The 23,337-nt window shown below is 39.1% G+C and overlaps 1 protein-coding gene across 1 annotated transcript; it reads left to right on the top strand.

Moving 5' to 3' along the window:
* The first annotated feature begins 71 nt into the window (after positions 1-71).
* On the top strand, positions 72-22,197 carry srek1ip1 (SREK1-interacting protein 1). Its single transcript, XM_073064524.1, has 5 exons — positions 72-186; positions 5,510-5,557; positions 18,446-18,589; positions 20,723-20,801; positions 21,737-22,197. The coding sequence occupies exons 1-5, from the start codon at positions 174-176 to the stop codon at positions 21,924-21,926; spliced, it is 474 nt and encodes a 157-aa protein (XP_072920625.1). The 5' UTR covers positions 72-173; the 3' UTR covers positions 21,927-22,197.
* Positions 22,198-23,337: the final 1,140 nt, after the last annotated feature.

Raw genomic sequence — 23,337 nt, 5'->3', positions numbered from 1 at the left:
CTGAAGATAATGGTAATTTTTCACTTTTACTAGTATTCTTGTGACATTTGCTCTTTGTTATCTCTATTCCAATTTAGAGCGGAAATCTGGCTGGCGGGTAGGTTTCAAAGGTGGACCAGGAAGTGGAAGTTGATAGGCGATCTTGCAAACGAGGTTGTGAATGGAGGTTTGCGATGGCTTTTTCAGGTGAATATAAGGATAAAACGTAATTATTTGTGTTTTCGTTAGGCTATGAGTTTTCTCAAACACTGGTAATTTTAAAGGAGGGAAATATGATTCGAATTGGTTGCTCTTTACAGGGGAAGCAGATCACTGGGTGGCGCGGTAAAGTTAGCGACGTTCGTAGAAGAGTTCTGATATCCTTTCTATTCTTGACAATCGATTCACCTATCCACGCCCAAACAATGGATGTTAATATTCAGAGCAATGTGATGCGTTAAGAAACACGAGGTTGATACGAATTTTGAGGTTTGGGATTGGCTAAAATATTTGTTTATTAGTATGCTAAACAAGACCATTGTTGTGAAGTTGTGTCCCCTTACGGAAGGATAGTATGTCTGTTTTGAATAAGCTTCTCTTTCTAGAGTTCACCAGATCAATTTCTAGTATTAAGAAATTCTACAAAAAGATATTGAAATGTATTGCATTTTAATGTGTTTCAAGTCATGAACACCAATAGACTGCGTGGAGGGTTTGTTTTGCTGCCTAGTTTAGAAGTAATTGTCTCAGGTTAAGAGATGAGAGAGAGATTATGAGAAATGAAATTTCAGGATGTGGATCTGGAACTCTGTACACCTAAAGAACTCTGTTCAGCTGAGTGTAGCAACTCCAAAGTTGGTGGCTAATGAGTCACTCAAAGGAATTGAGGACACAGCTGGGCTCAGCGCAGCGGCTTAGACATGATCTAAATAGTAGAATGGTCTCATTAATTCCGATTATCTGCTTTTGCTCTTTTTTATACGAATGATTAATGAGAAGAAATTTCAAAAGTAAAGATAATGCTTAAGCTTTTTTTTTAGAAATTCTCTGGTTTTCTTTCAATTACTTGTGGTTATATGGATGTCAACTGAGAAGGCCAGCATCTTATTGCCTTTCTGTAACCGACCTGCAGATGGTGATTGTTTGGATGAAGTGTTCCCAAGATTTAATGTCAGTGACAGTTGTATTTGCTAAGTCAAGGGTGAGCACCAGATGCATGGGAATGCAACCAGCCGTGTAACTTGATGGGGAGCCTAGAGATGTTTGTACTCCCATACATCTGGTGCTCTTGCTCTTTGATGGGAGACATTATCAGTGCAAATTAACAGCATACTGTGCATCTGGACTACCTCGGTGCTGAGTGATTGTGTGGAATGTTAATTGAGGTGCCAATCAAATAAACTGTTTTGTCCCCAATAGTTCTGTGTTACTGAAGTTCTCTTGGAGCTACACACATCCAACCAAAAGGATAATATTTTGTCACGTTCCTATTGTGCTTTCAAGATGGTGAGAAAGTATTGCAGAATTGCAATACTCATTAACCCCTCTCCTGCTCTTATTCCTACAATAATTATTTGTCTGGTTCAATTGCCTGGTCTTTTAAGAGACTCCTGGACAGGTACATGGAGCTTAGAGAATTAGAGGGCTATGGGTAACCATAGGTAATTTCTAAAGTAAGTACATGTTCGGCACCGCATTGTGGGCCAAAGGGCCTGTATTGTGCTGTAGGTTTTCTATGTTTCTAATTAAATTACTGGTCAGAGGTGACTTTGAGAATGCTGTTAAATATCAAGAGTAAGTAGACTCTTGATGGAAATGGATGTTATCCTCTTGTGTACCTTGAATATTGTCTATATCAAAGTGGACTGCTGCATTCTTTCAAAACGTGCAAATGACATTATATGATTGTGCATAGCAGATCTTGTAGATAATGGAGAATACAAAAAATGAGTAGTCGTCCAAGATCGTAAGTGAGGTCAAAGCATAAGACAGAATGTTTAATAAACCAGTAACAGAATAGAAAACAGAGATCAGAGATTAATCATAGTACGGTGTATTGGCCTTCATCAATCGTGGAATTGAATTTAAGAGCCGAGAGGTAATGTTACAGCTATATAGGACCCTGGTCAGACCCCATGGAGTACCGTGCTCAGTTCTGGTCGCCTCACTACAGGAAGGACGTAGAAACCATAGAAAGGGTGCAGAGGAGATTTACAAGGATGTTGCCTGGATTGGGGAGTATGCCTTATGAGAATAGGTTGAGTAAACTCAGCCTTTTCTCCTTGGAGCAACGGAGGATGAGAGGTGACCTGATAGAGGTGTATGAGATGATGGGAGGCATTGATCATGTGGATAGTCAGAGGCTTTTTCCCAGGCTGAAATGGTTGCCTCAAGAGGACACAGGTTTAAAGTGCTGGGGAGTAGGTACAGAGGAGATGTCAGGGGTAAGTTTTTAAGTTTTTTGACTCAGAGAGTGGTGATTATGTGGAATGGGCTGCCAGCAATGGTGGTGGAGGCGGATACAATAGGGTCTTTTAAGAGACTTTTGGATAGGTACATGGAGCTTAGCAAAATAGAGGGCTATGGATAAGCCTAGTAATTTCTAAGGTAGGGACATGTTCGGCACAACTTTGTGGGCCGAAGGGCCTGTATTGTGCTGTAGGTTTTCTATGTTTCTATCATGACGCCATGTCACTAAGCTCTCTACCCCCTTCCTGCACTCAAATTCATTGCTGATAGTGTATTGAGTGATTTTCCTACTGGTGCCCTCTTCATTCCCACATCCCCACCCCCCCCCCCCCACCCCCATCTCTACCAGTGGCAAAATCTATAAGTCTGTTATTGGCCTCATCAGTCAGCTTAGATCCCACAGAACTGCAGTCAAAGTAACCATCCATAATCCAGAGGCACTGACTAAAATGGAAAATAGTGGCTCAGGAGGTGCTGTGCTTCTGCTATTGTCAGGCTTCATTATACTCCTGGACCTAATGAGCCATCCTAAATGTTCCTCCTCCTTTAGAGGAGTTGACTGGCCTACTTTGCTATTCATCAAGATCGCTGTAGTCTGGTAGACTTTGAGCTTTGTACTGGTCAGAGGTTGTGATCTTCAAGTATTTTTTTTCCTCAGCTAGTCAAAGTCTGTGTGGCACACTAAAGATATTATTGAATTTCAAAATACATTTCTTATTAAAGATTTGCTTTCTTATAGGTAGTCACAAAGCAAGAAATCCAAAAGCACCCAATTAAAGAAAAAAAAGACCAACACCCAATGCACAAGAGAAAGGGGAAAAACACAAATCATGCAAATAATAGAAGCAAATGCCAACATTTTGACCCAAATTGTGTCCTCAGATCCAAACCCCAGTACAGCCTGGAGTAGACCCAAAGCCTCGCTTATCAGCTCATATTAGACAGCACAGAGCGCAGCAGCTGGGGCAATCTTCTTAGTCCCAGCGCGATGTAGAGAGGGGTGACCATCGTGGAGAGCGAGTGAAATTGGCTCTCGCCTTGGATCCCGACACCCTGTCTTTTCAGTCTATCTGGGCCAGTGGTTAAATTGATAAACACCAGAGCAGCGAAAGGCTCCAGAGCCCTGAAGAGAGGAGTGAACCATAGTGGAGAGCAAGCAAAATCAGCTCTCATCTCCGATCTGGGCTGGCACTTAAATTGTCTAAACAGCGGAATGTGCCACTCACTAGGACCCAACTGCTATGAAGGGCTTGGAGCCTAGACCACACTGCCCGGCGACTCGCTCCAGGCCCAGATTTCGCCATCCTGCCTGAAGCCATTCTCAAGCTTTTCAAATCAGCTTGACACCCAGAGCAATCTAACTTCGCACCCGGGCTAGTTGTACAGGCATTGAATCTCCTCTGTCCCAACTTCTCCTCTCCAAATGGCTCACTCCATCTGCATCAATTCTACAACACACCATCTTGGCTTACTCCCCCAAACTTGTCTCACTATCACTCACCCCCTCGCTGTTTGCGGTGATAATTTAACACAGTTTGCCTCAGAAAATGTTATTTTTAGGGATGTTTTTAGTTGAAACTTATGCCTTTTTAACTACCAGTGAGTTGTTTTACGCGTTTGGTAGTGCCATCTTTTCACGATCGAATTTAATCATTGATGTCTGCCTTCTCTGTGATTGGTTCTCAAGTTATTGGAAGCAGTCCATATTTTTCAGGGTCTTGTTAGAGGCAGGTGTGGGAGAGGACCATGCTTATTAAGTGTTTACAGCCCATTCTCACTTGTACTTCAGAGAATGTATGAACAATGGCTTGCAGCTGCACCTCCAAACATGTGCATACATGTGTGTCTGTGTACTGCAACTGAATAACCAAGGTTGCGGTGACCTTAATTCCGGAGTGAGAATGCATAAGTTGAGGAGTTTCCCATGTCCCGTGAATAGCTCCACTCCATCAGGAACTTAGCTGGAAGTAAGGTGCAATAAGAAAGATGAGACAAGTGTTGAGGTGATGACAGAAGTGTGCATTAATCTAACATCGAATTTGCAGAACAACATTGTCAGGTGCTTCTGGGATGATGAATAGAGGCATAGAATTGGGGGATAATTAAAAAATTTTCAATGAGCTGTTAAAGACAAAGTTAAATGGCAAGTTTCTTTTTGACATTGAGGTTGAAATGGCCAAGGGTTTCCAAGTAGGTGTGACTGAAGGAGAAGCTGAGAGTGAGGGGATAATGGGGAAGAGGAGGTATGGGGACACATGGTGAATTGAAGGTGTGAGGATCTTAGAATGGGGAATGAAACAGGGTGGGGTGAGCTAATGAATAGAGTTTAGTATTTTGTGTATGTTGTTTAGATGAGAATGTATTTTTGTCCATACATGTATGTCTGTGGTCAGGGTATATCTGTGTGCTTAAACAATGTGTAGGTCAAGTCAGGTTACTTTTTATTGTCATTTTGACCATAACTGCTGGTACAGTACACAGTAAAAACGAGACACTGTTTTTCAGGACCATGGTGCTACATGAAGCAATACAAAAACTACACTGAACTACATAAAAACAACACAGAAAAAAACTACACTAGACTACAGACCTACCCAGGACTGCATAAAGTGCACAACACAGTGCAAGCATTACAATAAATAATAAACAAGACAATAGGCACAGTAGAGGGCAGTAAGTTGGTGTCAGTCCAGACTCTGGATATTGAGGAGTGTAGTAGAGCTTGGTCTCCTGTTATCATTAACCTCTTTTGCTATTACAATCTACCCAGGTAATCTAGAAGCTGGTGTACAGTACCCACTTCAAACTAAACCAATTCATTTGCAAGCGTCTTCTAGACAGTGAAACTAGAGTGTTTGTGTCATCCTTGTCTCTGAGGTTTAGAAATACTCTATTCTCTGTAAAATTCTTCTGTAACCCTGAGACCACGAACGATATTGCATGTATTGAAGTGTTTTGAAATGGCAATGAAAGATGCATTAAATAAAAAAAAATCATCTTGCGTTCTTATTCTAGCGTGGTTGTTCTATATCCGCTTTAATTTTAAAATAATTTATTTCAGGCCCAAATAAAGACAGTATCCGAGCAGGATGCAAGAAGTGTGGATATCGTAAGTAGTAAACATTGAAAATTATTAAACTCTATTCATAGTAGAGAACATTTTTCTGGTCTTCAGACCAGCAGGAATGTCTAACTTACAAATTTCAGAATCATCATTTTCTTGTTTTATTGGGTTATTTGGGTATTTGGTGGTTTAGCCTTTTTTTTTCTTTTATAATTGTAATTTCTGATAAGGGGGAATAATTTTCACTGATCACGAATTAAAGAGTCTGCTATTTATTATAAATAATTGAAGTTCAGTTTCCTGCACCACATGATATCTGGATTTGTCACAGCTTAGTTTAAGCTTTATTTAGCTGTACACTTTTTTGACCGTGCATAAAATTGTATTTCCACAAATATGCCAACTTTAGAGTACAACTATTCAAGTCACTACTTTAACAGACATTCTGAGAGAGAAAAAATAACTGCTGACCCTAGTCATATTTCATGATATTTAGGTAAAATTGCAATCAAAATAAATTTTGCACTGATAACAAAGGGACTGAGTGTATGAGTGTGAGTGAAGAGGGGAGAACACAATTTCTTATTAGAATTATATAGGGAAAGGCATTATCAATGAGCATATTGACTTTGTGAATAAAATTGAAACTGTCCAAGTTGTATTCCAAACAAGGATTTTCTTTTAATTAAACTACCTGTTGTGCAGCAGAGTTCCTCATTTGCATTCACTACTTTAGTTCTGAAATTAACTCCTATTAGTTGTTTCAGATGCAATTTTGCACGGTTGAATTTTTATTTAAGTTATACTTGTGCTAGCTCTCTAAATCCTATTATCTCGCTCTATGTCTGTAAAGTCAGTTTAAAACACAATTCACTAAAAACATCTTCAACATTTTTTTCCTAATCTCTTCAAGTCTTTTAAAACATTTTTGAACATTTAGGATGTTTTGCATGCTTGAGATAACATTTAAATATGGTTGTTGATCATTTAGTATGCAGAAGGATCTAGACAACATTTGGCATGGATGGTGACATATTCATGCCGCAAAATTGTCATCCTCAAAGATATTAAGAGTCTACCTCCTGAAGTTCGGTGTCAATGTCAAAGGGATCACCAGTGATTATGTAACAGAAATACAAATAAAACAGGTCAGAGTCTGGGTAACCAGCAGCAAGTGGCTCACTTCCCGATATCCCAAAGCTTCTACGCCATTTTTGGAGGCATGAATATGATAGAATGTTCTCTGTTTGCCTGGATAAATGCAGCTCCCATAGCACTCGAGAAGCTCTATAATTATTTTAAAAAAACGTTCCTGATTCATTCCCCACTTGCTGCACTATAGCTTGATTCCACTGCCAGCGCCCAGACCTGCATTATATGTTATCTATGAAATGTATTGCAGTTATTAGATAGATAGATAGATAGATAGATACTTTATTCATCCCCATGGGGAAATTCAACATTTTTTCCAATGTCCCATACACTTGTTGTAGCAAAAACTCATTACATACAATACTTAACTCAGTAATAATATGATATGCATCTAAATCACTAACTCAAAAAGCATTAATAATAGCTTTAAAAAAAGTTCTTAAGTCCTGGCAGTTGAATTGTAAAGCCTAATGGCATTGGGGAGTATTGACCTCTTCATCCTGTCTGAGGAGCATTGCATCGACAGTAACCTGTCGCTGAAACTGCTTCTCTGTCTCTGGATGGTGCTATGTAGAGGATGTTCAGGGTTTTCCATAATTGACCGTAGCCTACTCAGCGCCCTTCGCTCAGCTACCGATGTTAAACTCTCCAGTACTTTGCCCACGACAGAGCCCGCCTTCCTTATCAGCTTATTAAGACGTGAGGCGTCCTTCTTCTTAATGCTTCCTCCCCAACACGCCACCACAAAGAAGAGGGCGCTCTCAACAACTGACCTATAGAACATCTTCAGCATCTCACTGCAGACATTGAATGACGCCAACCTTCTAAGGAAGTACAGTCGACTCTGTGCCTTCCTGCACAAGGCATCTGTGTTGGCAGTCCAGTCTAGCTTCTCGTCCAACTGTACTCCCAGATACTTGTAGGTCTTAACCTGCTCCACACATTCTCCATTAATGATCACTGGCTCCATATGAGGCCTAGATCTCCTAAAGTCCACCACCATCTCCTTGGTCTTGGTGACATTGAGACGCAGGTAGTTTGAGTTGCACCATATCACAAAGTCCTGTATCAGTTTCCTATACTCCTCCTCCTGTCCATTCCTGACACACCCCACTATGGCCGTGTCATCAGCGAACTTCTGCACATGGCAGGACTCCGAGTTATATTGGAAGTCAGATGTGTACAGGGTGAACAGGACCGGAGAGAGTACGGTTCCCTGTGGTTATTCTACCTCTACAAACCCTCCTAAGTCCAAGCTTTCTAAAAACAAATAAATACAAAAACCTCAAGCAAGTGAAACTGTCATGTTTCCATCCAAGTCACATGTCATCCTTGGTTGGTCTAAATTCTGGAACTCTCTACGTACATTAGGGATATTTTCCCAAGAAAGAGCGAAGCAGTTCAAGAAGGTGTCTCACCATGATCTTCTCAAAAACATTTTAGGATGGGTAATGGATACTAACTTTAGCAAAAGTGATCTGGACCTTTAAGGTGCATTTTTAAAAGGGAAAAGCAGTGATGAGAAGGTGGAGGGAAAGGAAGATAAAATGTCTCAGAAAGAGGAAGAAGGGATAAAGAATGAGATAAAGTTAGGAGTTGTCAGATAAAGGAACGTTTTTAATGAACTTAATTATTCAAATGGAGTTTAAATTTCAGAATATATAGCACTAGAAGAAGCTGTGCCTGCTGCTTGATTAAAGCATCAAATTTAATTTCACATACTTGCTATTTCCTTTACAAATCAGTAAAATGATTTATGTGTACATGTTCTTATTCCTTTTTATATGATCAATCATATTTGATTCAAACACTCATTTGTGTTATTTGTTTGAATATTAATCTTCTGTATGAAGAAGTGTCTCCTCATTTCCTCTCTGGTTCTTTTATTAATTATTTTAAATCTGCGACCTGCCGAAGGAAATAAAGTCACTTTTCTTGCTCTATCAAAACTGCTAATAATTTTGAATTCCTCTATTAGGTCTTCTCTTAAACATTTCTACCGTGAGGAGAGCAATCCCAACTTCTCCAGACTCTCCATATGACTGCATAATCTGTACAGCACCTTGACATCTTTCCAAAGGAGTGATGCCCTGAATTGTACACATTATTCTGAAGCTTTATCTGAGGTTTGTTAAGGTTATTATGACTTTCATGTTTTTGTACTCAGTGCACCATTTACAGAGCAAAGTACCCCATTCTTAACTACTTTTTTGATATATCCTGCCATATTTAAAACAATTAAATAGGCACCCATGTGCTCTGCAGTAGAGCCATTCTCAGTTTAGCTAATTTTGTATCTCATTTTGTTTCACCAGAGGCAAATCATTTCACGCCACATTAAATTGCATCTGCCACATCCTACCTATTTAATGTTCTGCTTGTGTCCTCCTGAAATCATGCTCACTGTGTTGCAGAGCTTTGAATCATTTGCAGATTTCAAAATTGTACTTACAAGCCAAGAGTAAAAACAACTGTCCCCAATACTGAATCCAGGAGATCTTGTACCATAGTTTTCTGAAGTCGAAAGGGCACCTGTCCGGTAATATTTTTACCTTCTATCCTTTAGCTACTTTTTGTGACTAAGTTGCTTTTACCCTTGGGGCACCTCTGTTAATGAACATTTATTGTATTTTATTAATTTTGCAGAAAAAAAATTCTTTGGGGTGGCCCTCCTGGGAAGAAACTGAAGTGGTATCTGTTTGGACTGCTTCAGTTCATGTGTTAAAGGTCATTGCATTATATAAGGATTCTAAGGATTTTTGCTCAGTGATGAAGTGTCCTTATGAGGACAGTGTCAATTGGGGGATTTTGTTGCCCTTGAGTTTCAAGGCGCAGAGTCATCAACTATAGCACAGTGTTTCCTGGGAGGAAGTTGCGTTTTATACCTGACCATTTCTGACGTGCTCCTTGACCCACCATTTCCAAAACAAATTTGCCATGTACTAGATTTGCTTTCATCTATGATGAGCATAAATATCTTCCTTTTGGAACTTGCCTGGTGGTAATGATGCTGAGGTCTTCAGAAGCAACAGATGGTTGGGTGTTAATGTTTCCAAATCATTGGAATCAGAGGATGCTTTAGTAATTGATGACCATTGATAATAGCCTCTACTTCACTTCACAAACTCTCTTTGTCAAGATTCTGTACTTTCATGGTGGAATTGAGGACCTTTCTGACAGACCTAATTAATCAGAATCATGATCAATGTTACTCCATGAAGTGAACCAGCTGGGATTAAAAATCCACTTAATTTCTTTCGAAGGACATCACTGATCCATGAATGATTCCACTTCTCATTGGCATCTTGCAATTTAAGCTAGCTCCAACTAAGTTTGTTGCTTTATCAATGCACAGTTCATGAACCTGTCCTCATCTTGCTATAAAGCGTCTGTGCATTAGGAAAGGAATCTGTGTCTAAAGATGCCTCTTAATTGTGAAACCACACTTGTTAGACAGGTATATGTGACCCTATACCTCTTCACCTCAAAAGATCCAGTGTAGTCCATCTTACACGTGTAAGATCTGAAAATCTCTTTTTTTGGCAAAACCCAATGATCTCCATTTCAACTTTTCTGAGATCTTCCACTGAGAGACAGCCTTGACCAGTCTGACCTTTGGCCTTCTGTATCTCCCTCTCCAAAGAATAGCCTTATTGTTCTTTATCCAAGTCAGACTGAGCAATAGCAATTTTCAGTTGCTTCCTCTTCTGACAACGAAATAAGAGCAGGTTCTTAATCTAAGAATCCAAGCCATGGTCCTCCTCAAACAGGTCCAAGATAAGAAGTGATGGATTATACGTGTTACCGCATGCACCTCCTCTTCAATCTGCACAGCATTCATTGTAACACTCCTCTTGACTTCCAGATCATCCAGCAGAAATTCTCCAGAACAATCAGGATTCACAGGCTGAAGAAGATATTGAGGCCATGATACCTATATATCATCCTTCAGAAATGCTTTCACATTCAACCCTCTAGAAACCACATCTGTCAGGTTGCTTGAAGTGTTTGCATACCTTCATTGAGTAGCCTGTGAGACCTTAAGAATTTCTGAAACTCAGTTTTCAACAAACGTTTGGAACCTGGAAGTTTCATTTTTGATACACTTCAGCACATAAGTACTATCATTCCAAAAAACTGAGTTATGAAGCTCCATGTGCAACTCCTTCCTCATAATGTGTCCTTACAGCTTGCCATCATAGCATCGATGAGCTCCGTATGAGAGCTGGAAACTGACTTCAACAAAGCTACCTTAGATTTACTCATGATAAAAGCACTGTGCACCTGAGAATACGTGTTGTGAAAAACTAGATAGGTCACAGCTCCATAGCCATCTTTACTTGTATGTGTAAAATGGTGTAACTGTAGCAGTAACTTCTCCAAAATCCAGAGGTTTCAAATATATAACAACCTTGAAATCTTCCAACTGACAGAGTTCTTCCAGTCAGCTTGTCCACTCATGAGCAACTGATGCTCAAAAAGTGTCATCCCAGCCAAGTTCTTTCTTACATAGATCTTGCAAGATCTTCTTAGCAGTTAGCACAACCAGACTCCAGATTCCTAAAGGATCATAGATGGAACTAACTGAGGAGAGGATCCTCCTTCTTGTGAGTGGTCTATCTAGACTGTGATCTTAAACTTGAAAGTATCAGATTGAATGCACCACTGGACACCCAACACTCTCTCCACTGAAGGTACATCTTGATCCAAATCCAAAAACTTCATGTCTTTCACTCTTTGCTCTTCTGGTTTCACTGATGGCATACTACATTTGTTGCTTATCTATGTTATGAGTCGAAAGGCATCTTTAACATAAATGGATACAAGGTCATGGTGGAGATACCGTTTCTTCTCGGAGACACTGACACTGGGTAATCATCAACATAGATGCAATGCAAAACCTTATCCACCGAACTGCTGAACTGTTCTTCATTGTTTTCTGTGCATTTTCTAAGGGCAAACTTGGCACAACTTGATGATGAAGTTGCTCCAAAGAGATGAACCACCATGTCTTGGCTGAGGTCACTCTTCTGGGGTGGTAAGCACCATGATGTGGAATATACCAGACTTTCCCACCACTGTGTTCCATATCTTCTACTAACACTCCTTCGGCATAACCTTTGGAGATGACATTCTTCATGAAAGCAGTGTAGTCAGTGTGAAATGACAAATCCTTCTTAAACCTCTTTCTTAGGTTCAGAGCATGCTGTTCTGCAGTCTTCCTGTATTTTGGCATGTTAACTTCCTTCGTTCTCCAAGGTAAACCCATCTGGTCGTGGCCATCCACCAGTTTTGCAGAATTCATAACCAGCTCCATTAACTTGTGGTCTTATCTTGACAAACCAGGTTGTTCATCTTGACTACTTTCAGGGAAGTCTGCCTTAAACTGCCACTGCCGAAACTCATCCAATTTCAAAATTGAGATCCTGTTAACTGTCGGCTCAGGCTGAGCATAGTCTCTCCCATCACCATTGTCTCCTTTCAGTGGTCCATTCACAGTCCAAACCAACAATGTTCTGATTGCATGAAGTCCATTATTAACACTGTGAATCACTTGCATCAGCTCCAATGCATTAAGCACATTCGTCCCTATCAGCAGATCAATTTCCAATTCAATCTCTGGCAAATGGACGTGTCTCAGGTGAGACTATCCCTGCAGATCCCTCTGATGTGGAATGTTCCCTCTGTAGATGGACATTCTTTCCTATGTATAGATGTTAGGTAGTTTGTAATAGTTTTCACCATCTAAGTGCATCCCTCTCACTGGGGCTTGTATACAAACTTGGCTTATTAGCTAACTCTGCTAACAGCCACGTGACTCAGCGGTGAGAACGCCACCTTCCATAAATGACACATGTCTTAGCTTGGTATGATTTGGATTCAACCAAACGGGAAAGTTGGGATGTTCCGATGTGAGAACATCAGTTGTGGTGAATGCTATGTAAATACTGCCGCATACACAGTTATCATTCACCAGGAAATGACAGATTGTACAGCGACATAAAATTATAAAGGAAGTATATTAACCAATTTTTCAACTTTTAACAAACAGTTAATAGAAAAAAAATCAAAAAGGCCTATTACAGTTAAACCAGTCTAAATGTGCGTATAAACGTTGGAGCTCATTTCTGGAGTAGTCGGATATATCACTTTACTGTCACACTGAACCCATGTTCTGTGTGAAAGGCACCAACCACACTTCGAATTTCCCTCGAAGACCATCTCGAATGAATTGGCTAACTCAGTATTGGCATTTTCTTCTTAGAACCATTTGCTTGCACAAAACGCTTCTTACAATTGAGCGGCATTCTGCAACTATCTTCCCTTAGCTGCGTTCTGCAGCTCCTGCCAAAAGACCCCAAACCAAACTACTGTCCTTCAGAAATCTGGTCCTGCCCAGCTCTCTCAAATTTTCCATCACATCCCACTGGGCAGAAAGTTACAACATGTACCAAGGCAATCCTGAGTGGCTGATACAACATTCCTAAGTTGGACAAAATCGCTCCTTATCTTTAGCTGAAGCCAAAACACTAGTCTGTGAAGCTTACTAACAGGATATGGTAGGTCAAATATTATGGTAATATATAGTGTTAATGGTAAGACTCCTGGCAGTGTGGAGGATCAGAGGAATCTTGGGGTCCAAGTCCATAGGACACTCAAAGCTGCTGCGCAGGTTGACTGTGTGGTTAAGAAGGCGTACAGTGTATTGGCCTTCATCAACCGTGATTGAGTTCAAGAGCCAAGAGGTAACATTACAGCTATATAGGACTCTGGTCAGACCCCACTTGGAGTACTGTGCTCAGTTCTGGTCACCTCACTACAGGAAGGATGTGGAAACCATAGAAAAGGTGCAGAGGAGAGTTACAAGGACGTTTCCTGGATTGGGGAGCATACCTTATGAGAATAGGTTGAGTGAACTTGGCCTTTTCTCCTGGAAGCAATGGAGGATGAGAGGTGACCTGAAAGAGGTGTATGAGATGATGAGAGGCATTGATCATGTGGATTGTCAGAGGCTTTTTCCCAGGGCTGAAAGGGCTAACACAAGAGGAGACAGTTTTAAGGTGTTTGTAAGTGTGTACAGAGGAGATGACGGGTAAGTTTTTTTACGTAGAGAACGGTGAGTGTGGAATGGACTGCTGGCAACGGTGCTGGAGGCGGATACAATGGAGTCTTTTAAGAGACTCGTGGATAGGTACATGGAGCTTAGAAAATTAGAGGGCCATGGGTACCCCTAGGTAATTTCTAAAGTAAGTCATGTTCGGCACAGCATTGTGAGCCAAAAGACCTGTATCATCAAGTCAAGTCGTCTCTTTTATTGTCATTTCGAACATAACTGCTGGTACAGTACATGGTAAAAATGAGACAACGTTTTTCAGGACCATGTTGTTCTATGACCCTCTGTGTTCGCAGAAAACTGCTAAAATAAAAATACCTCGGCATAGTAGAAATCTTAACCAGGGCAATACATAAGCCAGCCACTTCCAATCCTGAAACAATGTAGCTACTGATGGCTTTCTCTTGCTCCATAGTATGTAAGAGAATAAGTGTCCTTTTCCCTGTGAGGTTGTTCATTAGGCCCCCTGTGCAGAACATTGTTGTAATCCCTTGATCTAGGAAAGCGTAAGAAACCACTGTCTGGTTACCCTTCTTAGACTTCTCTTATATTTGAATAATGGGAAGTTTACAATCATAATCGCCAGTTCCTGTGAGGCCAATAGTTACCAGAGCACAACCACTGCTGTCTGATTCTGTAACCTTTTCTTCAGAGTGAATATGAGGTTTGCTGGGATGCCACTGCACAACTTGTATTAAAGACACTTGCTGCAGTCCTTGCTGACACAGTCAGCCCAAGCAGACACCATTTTCCTTTAGGAAGGCAATCTTCTCATTTTGAGCCCTTTCCTCCAGCTGAGGTCATGTATCCAATGTGTGTTCACCCTTGCAGAACAGACAAATCCTTTTAGCTGACGAGACCATTTCCCTTTCATTAGTTCCAGGTCCAGTTTTAGCTTTACTTTTCACAGCGGTCACAGTAGTGGCCAAGCTGCTTCCTTTAGCCTTAGAATTATTTTTGTTCACACAATTGCTTATTGCAGGTGATGGAGCATCCTGTATATTCCCAAATACTGGATCTGGTGCAATCTTTTCCTTGCCTTTCAATAAAACCAATAATGTCAGCAAAAGTCTTATGGTTGTGCCTTTCATGCAGTTTACAGACCACTATTCCCCATTTGTCTCTCAGCACATAGGACAATTTCTTTATGACAATACATATTAGCAGGCACGTCCAGCTCACACATGTACTGCACTTCTTCCGTGGCATTACATCAGCCTCAAAGAAAAAGACTGTAGTCTTTAAGAACTTATATATCTAGATTTAATAGGTACCTAAGAAAGAGCCTTTTGCATGTAGGCAGATACAATTTTCTGTTCAACACCAAAATGTTCCTTGGCTTTTACATACCCTCTCTTGGGGTCGATATGTCGGCAACTTTTGACAAGTTCTGTAGAGTGACCCCTAGTGACTGTTCAATGAAATAGAGGTAGTCACTATGGATTCAACGCTGTTTTCAAAAGCCTTCATGAATGCATGATACTGCAATAGAACACCATCGAAGATTTGAATCTGTCTTTTAGGCACAAATGAAATGTGCTATTGTGATGCCAATAAAGTTGTTATTTAATTTTGCTTCCTCATGACATTACTAATACTACTTTGATCTCTACCATCTGAAATGAGTGTGTTTTCATGCTGAAGTGAATGTCCAATGAAGCCTTCGAGCTGTTGGATATGATGTGGGTTCAGAGTGCCTCATTAGTGCAGACTGAGAGTAAACATCCTGAACTACCTGTTGGGGTAGTTCTTCATATTTCACAGACACTTGAGGAACAGATGAATGGACCTTGACTTTGAGTGTTTTTGTTTTTCTCTGTGCCTGTTCACACCGTGGAACTGTCTTGGAGGACTCTTTGTACTCGCCACACTTGGAGCCCTCAGCATGTTAACTTTGACTATCTGTGTGGCAATTCCTTCCTACAACTTAAGCTGCTCCTTTCTTTTCTGTAGCTGTTTCTGTTGCTCTTCAAGTGCATGTTTGCCATTCAATAATTGTTGATGTGTGATTAAGGCAGCTAAGTCAGTCTCTATTTTAATGTGCACAGATGAGGTATTAGATACAGAAGATGCTCTCCCTGCAGCAGAACTTCGAATGCTGACATTTGACACCTTGTCACTCAGGTTTACATCATCTTGTGGGTCCTCTGCCACATGCATAGTCAAAACATGCCTTGGAATTTGAGAAACATCACCTGATGGCAGGTGAGACACATATTACACTCTGATACTACACTGATTGGCCTAATCTCAAATAATAACGAGGCAGCCTACAGAGAAGAAGTCATCACCCTGACATAGTGGTATCAAAAAAAACCCACTGCCTCAATGTCACAAAAACAAAGGAGCTGGTTGTGGACTACAGGAGGAATGGAGACATGCTAACCTCTATAGACATCAATGGATCTGGGGTTGAGAGGGTGAACAGCTTTATGTTCCTCGGCATAAACATCACTGAGGATCTCGCGTGGTCTGTACATACCGGCTGTGTGGTGAAAAAAACACAACAGCACCTCTTTCACCTCAGACAGTTGAAGAAGTTTGGCATGGGCCCCCAAATACTAAGAACTTTCTACAGGGGCACAATTGAGAGCAACCTGACTGGCTGCATCACTGCCTGGTATGGGAACTGTACCTCACTCAATTGCAGGACTCTGTAAATGTGAACTTCCCACTATTCAGGACATGTACAAAGACAGGTGTGTAAGAAGGGACCGAAGGTTCATTGGGGACCCGAGTGACCCCAACCACAAACTGTTCCAGCTACTACCATCTGGGAAACGGTACCGCAGCATAAAAGCCAGGACCAACAGGCTCCAGGACAGCTTCTTCCACCAGGCCATCAGACTGATTAATTCATGCTGACACAATTGTATTTCTATGTTATATTGACTGTCCTTTTTTTTGTACATACTATTTATTATAAATTACTATAAATTGCACATTTAGACAGAGACGTAACGTAAAGATTTTTACTCATGTATATGAAGGATGTAAGTAATAAAGTCAATTCAATTCAATGTTCACTTGTTGCAGCAACTTGACCTTGTAACATGGTGGGATCAACCATTGTTTCACAACCGCTGTGAATGCACCACTAACATTCATTCTGTTAGACCTGTTTGCCCTTGGGAAGTAGTGAGATTAACATGTGATGTTGCTCAGCAACAGTTTCACAGAGAATAGTGAAGTCCTCAAGATAAGATTGTGTTTGTAAGGGATTTTCTTTATTTCTCTTAACATCCTTTAAACCTTTAATTTTGTTCACATTTGTTTTGCACTTCCTTTGAAGATTTTCAATTCTATCCGCTAAAGCTTTCTAAGTAAGTTTAATGTCTCTTGCTAGCCCCAACTTCAAGGTCACTGACGTCAGTTCCACGCTTCAATTCACTTGTGTTACTTTCTCCTTATTGTACAGCTCGCAGTTAATTCTCTGTTCACCCACAGCATATTTGCAAAATGCACTGGTGATATTCCTTTCAATAAACATAGGTAACAACCAAACTGTCCGTGCATCTACAGCGCTTAAAGCAGACCAAATTCAAATAACAACAACCAGGGCACTATTTCAGCACTTCAATAAAAACTAAGTGCCAAGCCCTCAGGCAATCAGCACACAATCATACCACGTTCCCCAATGGACAGGCAGCTCTGAAACTTCTAAACTGTTCAAACCACAAATACACAGCATGAATCAACAGAAGGTCACCGATAATCCTTCTGCAAGCTGCTCTGCCTTGGCCAACAGGTCCAAGGCAATCCTTTGCCGTAGACTGATGTTTGTTTCTTATTGGCTATTCATTTTTGTAGACAAAATGTAGCTGTTGCTTGAAAACAAACCAAGACCACTGAGACACTGAGTACAGGAGTTGACACTATATAACGTGCTTCCAAGTAACTAAGTTCCAAGTTGAAAAAGAGTATGTTCGATTCTTGAATAAGAGACCAACAATCTTGTAGCAATATTAGAAATAAATGTGAATAAGCGGTCAACAAAAACGATCATTCCCCAATGCCTCTAGCCAACTAGTCTAAACTTAACTAACTAAGACAAAGCATGAATACATAACTGTTTTCACTTATTTCTACCGAGCCCCAACCTACGTGACAAATTACCATGACCCGTAACAAATGCACAACACAAAATACAATACAGAAAGACAGAAAATAGCTACATAGCTCCAACAGAATAGATGTTTTAAACAAGTGGATCAGGTGTCAGGTGTCAATCAAGTTTCTCAAGTGGTTGTACCATTACTAAACTAAGCAAGTGTAGAAAATTAGTTTATATTGATGAGTTTCGCATTTTGATACCAATTTGAGGAGCTGGGATGTGAGAGACAGAGCAGTATCACCATGCTCTGACCTGCTTTAGTAACCATGACATAATTATGACTGACAATACTTATTGATCAGTGGCGATCCCAAGATATTGATGATCATAACTTCCAGAGTTAAACTCTCCTTTGAGGGCAATGTTTTTACAACTTGTGTATCCTAAATGTTATTGTTTATTAATGTTTCTGCCGCCTGAATGGAACTTATGTTCAGCTGCATGGGGCAAAGTCTGTGTTATTATTCACCAAACTATGAATGGAGTGTTGCACTGTCAGTTGTTCACAGATCTTATTTTGTGTTTATATAATAAATAATTTTTATGCTTCCAGCTGGCCATCTAACTTTTGAGTGTCGAAATTTTGTTCGTGTGGACCCTAAAAAAGATATTGTTTTGGATGTCAGTAGTACCAGCAGTGAGGACACTGAAGAGGAAGAAGAACTTCAGCAATTGCAGGAAATTATTAATGAAAAAGGTACATTTCACTTTATTATTTAATTTAAAAAATAAACTACCTGATTTATAATTGACCACATTGGTTTTTAATCACTGTGTATGTCTCTGGAAATGTGAGCAATTTGCAAGAAATGAATGACTTGCACCACCTCTGTAGAGGCCCTAGAGAAGGTATGTAAATGATATATTAGGGGGCAAAAGTTTAGGGGGAATACGAGGGGGAATTTCTTTACTCAGAGAGTGGTAGCTGTGTGGAACGAGCTTCCAGTAGAAGTGGTAGAGGCAGATTCAATATTGTCATTTAAAGTAAAACTGGATAGGTATATGGACAGGAAAGGAATGGAGGGTAATGGGCTGAGTGCAGGTAGGTAGGACCAGGTGAGAGTAAGCGTTCGGCATGGACTAGAAGGGCCAAAATGACCTGTTCTCATGCTGTAATTGTTATATGGTTATATAATAATAGTTTCAGGAAGAAAAGTTATGGTGGAAATTAAAGAATAAAAAGTGTAAGACAAGATCCAGACCCAGAGCCTGGAGAGATGCAGGCTTTTGCAGGACACAATTCCCTAAGTGTTTACAGTTCATGATCTACTGTATGCATGGAATTTCCTCATGATTATTAACCCATTTGATAACAACTGCAAATAAAAAAGGATTAATTTTTTTTGAAAAATACTTGAGCAAAACTAAACTATCTAAGCAAACTGAAGCAAAACAATGTGACTGAAAAGAAAGGGAAAAACTTGGAAACTGGAAATCTGAAATAAAAGCATTAAATCTTGAGCAGGTGAATAGCATCTATGGAGAGAGAATAAATGTTAAATATTATGGGTTGATTTAAAAACTTCTCTGTGTCATTCGGGCAAATGAAACTTAGGTGTTTTTGTGATTGATGCCTTTGTAATTCAGCTTAATATGAGGAAATGGAGTATGTCTCCTCTGAATGCATGTGTACAGTATATCTGTTTCTTTAACCTTTAATCTTTATGTTCCTCATCTTTTAAATGTTCCAGAAAATGATACAAATACTGCAAGTGCATAATCAGAACCACATTTTCACAAATAAACCTTCTTAAAATAATCAATGCAGTATTAATATGGTAAAGCTTTTCATAGAACATTGATCAGCCAAATTTAAGCCACAAAGGTGTGTAGTCATTGCAGGAAAGGTTTGTACTCGGAAGTATTTTTAATTTTGTCATTGTTATTTTGGAAAACAAAATTATGGGGGAAATACACATATAAACATACATGGTTTTTGGTACAGAACTTTGACCTATGGTCAGTCTCAAGTCAAATCTTATTTGATATCAGCCAGCTTTACTATGTCTTCTTTTAAAACAAAATTTTTTAATTTGCCTATACCACTGGTATATAATCCAATATCTCAATCCCCAAAAAAATGATGGATAAATATGCTACTGTCAGGATGCAGTTTGAAAGAATAAATATCTTGCCTCTTGCAGAAATGTACTGATTTTCCAATGTAAAGATCCAATATCTATAAGTAAATACATTTCGTCTCAGATTTGAAGGGCCTTCACTCAGTTTCTAAGCATCAGAACTTAGTTGTATCTTTATGTGTGAGTGTATCTCAAATTCCTTATGTTTCTGTCTCCAGCACTTACAGCTATAATAAAAACAGAAAATTCTAGAAGTGCTTTGAAGGTCGAGTTGCTTCTGTGGGAACAGAGACAAAGCTCTGATGAAGTGCCTTTGACCTGTAATGTTAACTCTGTCTCACTTCCCACTAATGTTGCCAGTTCTGCTGAATATTTCCAATGTTTTCTATTTCTGTGTTAGATTTCTGCCATCAGCAGGTTTTTTTGGGGGGTGGGGTGAATTATCACTTAACTACACTACTGTATGGATATATAATTTGAACTCTCTCTTTGCTTATCAGACCTTCATTGTCCATATAAATATATTGTTCTACCTATCGGATGTATCGCCTATTAACAGATTTCCCCATTGTGATCATCAATAATTTGGAATAATAGGAAGCAGAGAACTTGGACTGGAAATGGATTATATAATTGGGATAGCAGTTGGAGCAGAGATAAAATAAAGAATAATATCAATTAGATCAATTTAAGATGTGAAACATTCAGTTATCCAGATAATTACATTTTCCTTGGCTAACCTCTTGTAGAAACAATACCAGATGATGAGAAGAAGCGAGACCATCACAAGAAGAAAATGAAAGATAAAAGAGGTGAACAAAGAAAAAGGTAAATAGGCTGGTGACTGGATAGGGAATTTATGCTAAGCACAATATAACTCCTCACAACTGATTTCAGTAGTTTTGAATCTGAGTTCCAAGATACTGTATTTGATGTGTTGATAACATTTAAAAAATTAAAAATCACAGTGGGATATTTCCCACTCTTATATATTATCTTTATCATTATAGTCATCAATAGATATATATACACATTATATAGAAAAACTAACATCAATTATAGACATACAGAACAATCACATTGTTTTACAAAGGAAAATTGGCTTTTTGTCTACATCACAAAATCTGTGCCCTCACTTTGAGTTGCAAGCTTTCCACAACATATAGTAAGTATAACTTGCCAAATGCCATTAAAACAAAATTTAGTTTCAGCCTGTTTTAGACCCTATTGTACATTTAACCAGTTCAAATCAGTGACATAAGATAATCTAAATGTTCTTTAAAAAAAATTTGACGATCATATAGTGCCCAATTCACTCCTTTCCTACGTCCATGTCCCCTTGTACTTTAGAGATCTATTTATACTTTAGTGTTGATCTAATATGTAATGGAATTCTCCACGTTCCTGATAGGCATCATAGCCCTGTAGGTTCCTAATAGTAATGCAAATGCATGACTCTTTTGGAAATCAGGTCCAACACCAGTGATAGAGAGTTAAATACAGGAAGAATGAAATTAAATCTAAGGCATGCCTTTCTCCTTTGTGGTGGTAGAGCAATGGGGACTTAAAGTCCTTTTTCTTAATGTGATTCGGTAGTCTGACTGTGCTCTTCAGTCTCCACTGTTCTGATTAGAACCATAAAAAACTAAGACAACTGAAAACACTACTGAGTCAGCAGACCTTCCATCTCATGTTACTATGGATAATGGAGGGTGGGGGAAGAAAGGTAGCTGATGTTTAATTAAACTTGTTAATTTCTTAAGATCCCGTTCATGCAGTGAAGACAGAAGTGAAAAAAGGAGCAGGAAACATCACGTTATTAAGAAGAAAAAGAAAAATAAGAAACGAAAACACAGAAGTCACAAGCATCACCAGAAAGTTAAGAAGAAAAAGGACCAAGCCACTTCTTCATCGTCATCAGAAAGTTCCAGTTCCTCTTCTGATAGTGATTGACTAATTCCATACACTTTTCCAGTCCCAGATCTGTAACAGAAGGCAGTTTGTTTTTAAATGCTTTTCTGTGTGGTGGGGAATGACTCCCAGTCTCGTGAATATTTCTTTGCAAATTATTCAAATTTATAAGAAATATATAGCTTGCTCCAATGGAAGTTTTGTTTGTCATTTTCTTTCTTTGCTGAATTGTACATGGAAAATGTTTGAACAGTTTACAATATCACTTGTTGAAAACTCAAATAACCATTAATACAGAAGGATTACCATTTAATACCTCAAATTCAGTATTTGATCCATTACACAGACTATATAATGCACTCAAACAAATATTTTTAGAAATTCAGTATTTATAAAGAATGTCTTTTTGGACAGCTTTCCAATACAATCAATATAATCATTGGATTTATCTCTACGTATAGAAATATAGTATGGAACTGTTCTTTATGTAACAGTCTTACAGTTTATTGACATTTCCCTGCTTATTTTTAAATATATATATTTCTATGAATGTATATAACTCAATTGATTCAATTTAACTCGGACATCTTTTTGTAATAGCCTAATTCTGACTGACTTGCCTGACAAAACTTCCTCAATAATTTGTCTTTCCTTAAAGATCAGTTCCAGTAATATATGATACATTTTTGACTGTAGGGTCAATTTTAAGACATTTGGAGTAAACTGCAGTAAATTATTTGTTACCCTATTTTATAAGCAATGCCACGCAATAATCAATAAGAAAATAGTTATGAAATAATGTTTCAAAACATCTGTTCTATCTGTTGTAAGTAAATTTATTTTTTTAATATACATAGCTAGTTAATGTAAATTTGGTCTTTATTGGTGTATAATAATTGCTCTGTTGTATTAAGTAAATTATTATTTGTACCCAAGAAATGGTATTCATAGACATGGCAAAGTGAACCAGTATTTTTGAGGGGAGGCAGAATATTTTTCTCGGGCCAATCTAGCATAGAGTGTCAGAAGGTTTTTATTGTCAAAGCTTTAGAATTGCTTTGGCCCATTGTTGCTTTATTATCATAGTCAGAATAATTCCACTGTTATCACAATATAGAACAATTTCACTACAGTTTCCACTCCCTGTCTCCAGTATTTATCCATTTCCTGTAAGTGCCTGAAGCTTTTGATCCTTATGATCTCTAGTTCTAGATGCCTCCAGCAGGGGAAATATAAAATACATTCCGTAAAGTTCCATCAGAACCTTGTATATTTCAGTGAGGTTCAATCTTTCTTAGTAATTTAGCCCTCTATCCCAGAAATCCTTCAAATGAAACTGCTCTCCATTGACACTAAGGGGCAGAAAACGCTGGTGGGAGTTGTGTACAGGCCACCTAACAGTAGTAGTGAGGTTGGGGATGGCATTAAATAGGAAATTAGAAATGCGTGCAAT

The sequence above is a fragment of the Hemitrygon akajei genome, chromosome 13 (assembly GCF_048418815.1).
Source record: "Hemitrygon akajei chromosome 13, sHemAka1.3, whole genome shotgun sequence".
Classification (NCBI taxonomy): Eukaryota; Metazoa; Chordata; class Chondrichthyes; order Myliobatiformes; family Dasyatidae; genus Hemitrygon; species Hemitrygon akajei.
The sequence above is the reverse complement of the archived record's forward strand: the minus strand, read 5'-3'. Positions and strand labels throughout refer to the sequence as shown.